This window comes from Littorina saxatilis, linkage group LG10, assembly GCF_037325665.1.
Source record: "Littorina saxatilis isolate snail1 linkage group LG10, US_GU_Lsax_2.0, whole genome shotgun sequence".
NCBI lineage: Eukaryota > Metazoa > Mollusca > Gastropoda > Littorinimorpha > Littorinidae > Littorina > Littorina saxatilis.
The window spans coordinates 48,611,990-48,616,989 of record NC_090254.1 but is presented as its reverse complement, the minus strand read 5'-3'; the positions used below and the strand labels follow the sequence as shown (position 1 = coordinate 48,616,989).

The following is a 5,000-nucleotide window of genomic DNA, read 5'->3' as shown; positions in this document are numbered from 1 at the left end:
AAGTACGAGACAAGAAAGCAACGTAACGTGGAGTGCCTGGCAGGGAGCAACGTAACGTGGAGTGCCTGGCAGGGAGCAACGTAACGTGGAGTGCCTGGCAGGGAGCAACGTAACGTGGAGTGCCTGGCAGGGAGCAACGTAACGTGGAGTGCCTGGCAGGGAGCAACGTAACGTGGAGTGCCTGGCAGGGAGCAACGTAACGTGGAGTGCCTGGCAGGGAGCAACGTAACGTGGAGTGCCTGGCAGGGAGCAACGTAACGTGGAGTGCCTGGCAGGGAGCAACGTAACGTGGAGTGCCTGGCAGGGAGCAACGTAACGCGGAGTGCCTGGCAGGGAGCAACGTAACGTGGAGTGCCTGGCAGGGAGCAACGTAACGTGGAGTGCCTGGCAGGGAGCAACGTAACGTGGAGTGCCTGGCAGGGAGCAACGTAACGCGGAGTGCCTGGCAGGGAGCAACGTAACGTGGAGTGCCTGGCAGGGAGCAACGTAACGTGGAGTGCCTGGCAGGGAGCAACGTAACGTGGAGTGCCTGGCAGGGAGAATTAAGATTGCCAGGTGTAACCAGACACACATATTATGGATGTTTCAAGTTCGCCACCAACCCTTTTTTTAAAAATAATTTCACCAATTGGCATTTAACAGTTGTGTTGTAGTCTTTGTTCCGATTCTTTCCCTGGGGTTTTAAAATGAGTTTCTGCTGCAAAAAGACAACACGTCTCTGGTTGTAAAACGTGGACTCTGGTTGTGTCTTGTTGTCAAAGCACTCACCCTCCATCTGTACGCTTGCCCTTTGATAGTGTATCCTTTACACTTCGCAAAGACTTTGCATACATTCAATGCACTTCATTGAGCTTTGTGAAGTCGACCTCGCCCAATTAATATTAGTCTTAATTGAAAGTTAAATTTTCGTTTTAATACGTTTTTGATATTTTAAAATTATTTATATTTTTTCATTACTGCAAGACACACTTTTAATATATTCTAACATTCCTTTGTATAAACACATTTCTGATGTAAATGGCAAACAGACATGACATAATTACATTCATATTTTTGATTTTTGATGTTTTGCATGTGCAGTTTGAGTGGTCAGACTTTATCAACGGGTTGGTCCAGTACGGGTCAGCGCCGCCCCAGATCACCCGTAGTGACCGCATAATCCTGACTGCCACCTCTTACCTCAACAGGCTCTTCCAGCTTCTCGACTTCACCCCGCAAAGGTCAGGCACGTGATACAAGCGTTCGCTTCACTTCGTGTCCCTATTGTTGTATCATGAATAAAACAGAAATTAAAAAAAGAAAGGTAAGTTGTTTGAACGTTTGTTATTGACAAAACAATACGCTATGAAACTGCATCATCATACAGCGTCAAATGACGTCACACATACAGCGACATATTACGTCATCAGTTCCATACACAGCACCTGAAACATGACGCGTCATGACGCTTATTATGAGCTATAGGGACATCACCCCTCTAAACACTGACAGGGACATCACCCCTCTAGACACTGACAGGGACATCACCCCTCTAGACACTGACAGGGACATCACCCCTCTAGACACTGACAGGGACATCACCCCTCTAGATACTGACAGGGACATCACCCCTCTAGACACTGACAGGGACATCACCCCTCTAGACACTGACAGGGACATCACCCCTCTAGACACTGACAGGGACATCACCCCTCTAGACACTGACAGGGACATCACCCCTCAGTCTAGACACTGACAGTACAGGGACATCACCCCTCTAGACACTGACATACATTCACGGTCCGGTGTGGCGACTGTAACGTATTGTTTAGTCAGTAACAAACTCTCACACAACTTGCCTTTCTTGTTTTTTATTCTGAATTTTGGAACGTTGGCAGTCTATTTGTTTTAAATTTGTTGTATCACGTCCATCTTGTATTTACCAAGCGTCATACACCAGCTCAATGGAGGTGCTATTTGTAACTTGTTCACCCTACGACGTAGTCTCATTTCTTACCATCGAGCCCTTGCGACTTGAAGGCTCAAAGCTGCTGGGCCTTAAAGGCATACTAACGCACTCCCGTGTTTACAAAGTGTAGTTTGCCCACAATCGATGTCAAACGCACCATAAGACCATATAATGACGATATGTCACCATGCGCGGACCATAATACATGCATTACAGCTTGTTCTAGCCTCTGAAAAAGTGAGGATGTCAACAAAGCCGCGGTGTTAGCTCCCTTGCATCAACGTTACATGTGTTGCCAAATCTATAAATAGGACCATCTAGATCAAAATAAAAATTCAAATATCTCAACATTTAAGGGCTCCTAGACCACAATATTTTGCAGGGAACTTAATTTAGTCTGTCTCCAGCTCTGGGTAAAGCAATTAGCGTGTATATTCATCAGCTTTTTATGCCTTTAACGAAGTTGTTCTCTTTCTTTGAATCGAAACAAAATCCAACTGACCACAGCAAGCAGTCACAGTGTTGGTGTTTGGTATGTGACCAAGTGGCTGTGTGTGTTGCAGAGTGCAGGCGAACTACCTGATGTCCACGCTGTGGAGACACGCGACTCACCTGTCAGAACCCTTCAGGCAGATCATTGCCGACTACTACCGGGTGAGTCCTCCTGTTTCCCCCCGCACTCTGTGTCCCGTGCAGCAACGGGCATCCCGCGGATGACCGATTTACGTGTTTGTCATCTTTGACTGGAATGTGTGCATCGGGTGTGTCCTCCTGTTTCCTCAGACTGATATATAGCACTGAAGCACATCGACAGATGAATGGACGAATGGACAGACAGACAGACAGACAGACAGACAGACAGACAGACAGACAGACAGACATTCAAGGAAACGTGTCCGCTGTGATGACATGCGGTGACAGGAACATCACTGATGCTGACAATCATGTGAGGTGTGTCAGGCGTCATGTTTCAGGTGCTGTGTATGGAGCCGATGACGTAATGTGACGCCGTATTTGTGACGTCATGTTTTAGTAGCTTAACGGAATAGAGCAGAAGACCAGATGAATGCAGTGCGTCGTTCTGGGTGATGACGTTATGTGACGCTGAAAATGTGACGTCATATGTGGACATATGTGATGACGTCATTTTGCAGGAGCTGTCGGGACTGGAGCAGAGGAGCCGGTGGACGCAGTGTGTGGACGTGACGGACGCAGCGTTCCCCGAGGTGACAGGCCGACTCTTCGTGGAGAGCTCCTTTGGCAAGAAGGAGAAAGAGAACGTAAGGACCAGGCGTTGACGTCATCACACTCTCTCTCAGACAGACACACACACAGGATATATTAAATGTCCTACAGGCATTCATATTTTGGCCTCTTAAGGACAGGAATGGGGTTGAATAATAAATAAATCAAATCTCTCATGACATACACTGATGGGAGTCCTTCTAGGGGGGCTGGTAGCTCAGTTGGACTTGTAATCCTTAGGTCACGGGTTCAAAGCCAACTTTATCTGCAGACTCAAAGACGGTATCCATGGCCTAGCCCCGTGTCAGTTGCACTAAACTGAAAGACCTCGGTCAGTATGCGAGAGTTGCATGTGACTGATTTCACCCAAACATGCACTCACCTGGGTAGCGCGACTCTTGTTGCTGCTAACTTTCCATCAGGAGGAGACGTCCCGACAATCCCAGCAGTACGATAATAAGATAAAGGAAATGGAAATAAAGTGCTCTGGTCTCAAGTATAATCCTTGTTACTGCTTTTATGATGGAATAGCCGCAGAGGACATGGCACAGGGTTTCGGTTGAGGTATTCGCTCTCAAAGAGAACTATGTGCAGCTGTTGGTGGTTCAAATGAGCTCTTATAACTCTTAGTTTTTGAGTCAATTTATCAATACTTTTTGATGTTAGTTTTTTAATACATTTTGGTGTGATTCTGTCAATACATTCTGCTGTAATTGTGTCGATGCAAATCTTTCCACCCAAAAAGTCGGACATTTTCACGATTGTTTCAGATGTACAACCTCGTGGAGGACCTGAAGGCTGCCTTCATTGACATCATCCGCCAGACAGAGTGGATGTCGCGTCAGAGCAAGAAACTGGCTGTGGAAAAGGTGACGTAGAATGTTACTTGTTGTGCATGTCACGATGACGTCATCCGCCAGACAGAGTGGATGTCGCGTCAGAGGAAGAAACTGACTGTGGAAAAGGTGACGTAGAATGTTACTTGTAGTGCATGTCACGATGACGTCATCCGCCAGACAGAGTGGATGTCGCGTCAGAGGAAGAAACTGACTGTGGAAAAGGTGACGTAGAATGTTACTTGTTGTGCATGTCACGATGACGTCATCCGTCAGACAGAGTGGATGTCGCGCCAGAGCAAGAGAAACTGGCTGTTGAAAAGCTGACCTCATATTTCTATTGGAAATGTTATTTATTCTTCCTGTCAGCTGTCTGCTATTGCGGTCTAAAGAAGGATAACTCTATGGATCTGTGTAAAATGTCCTATCTTGGTCAAAAGTACAACTATCGTGTGTTGTGTGGCAGGCGGAGGCGCTGAAGGCAAGAGTGGGCTACCCCGAGTATGTCATGGATGACAGACACATCAACGAAAAGTACATAGAGGTATGTATCTCTGACAGCCAGACTGCAGCCAGACTGACAGCCAGACTGACAGCCAGACTGACAGACAGACAGACTGACAGACTGACAGACAGACAGACAGACAGACAGCCAGACTGACAGACAGACAGACAGACAGACAGCCAGACTGACAGACAGACAGACAGCCAGCCAGACTGACAGACAGACAGACAGACACATCAACGAAAAGTACACAGGCAGACAGACAGACAAACAGACAGATATGCACACACACAGACAGACACACACACAGTTAATTAATTAAATTATTTATTTATTTGTTGTGCAGTACAACATGTCGCGGGAAGCGGTGTTTGACAACAACCTGCGTGTTGCCTACCTTCAGAATGCTGAAAGGGTCATCAGTTTCCGTGACCCTGTAGCAAAAGATAGGTCAGTATTTGTGTGT

The 5,000-nt window shown here is 46.8% G+C and overlaps 1 protein-coding gene across 1 annotated transcript in view; it reads left to right on the top strand.

Annotated features, from left to right (window-relative positions):
- The window catches only part of LOC138978986 (membrane metallo-endopeptidase-like 1), a 51,724-nt gene that overhangs the window by 28,987 nt on the left and 17,737 nt on the right, over window positions 1-5,000 (top strand). The window contains exons 9-14 of the mRNA XM_070351803.1: window positions 1,081-1,220; window positions 2,512-2,602; window positions 3,103-3,228; window positions 3,964-4,062; window positions 4,496-4,573; window positions 4,881-4,984. Of these exons, the coding sequence (XP_070207904.1) occupies window positions 1,081-1,220; window positions 2,512-2,602; window positions 3,103-3,228; window positions 3,964-4,062; window positions 4,496-4,573; window positions 4,881-4,984 (638 nt within the window). The remainder of the gene's footprint in view (window positions 1-1,080; window positions 1,221-2,511; window positions 2,603-3,102; window positions 3,229-3,963; window positions 4,063-4,495; window positions 4,574-4,880; window positions 4,985-5,000) is intronic.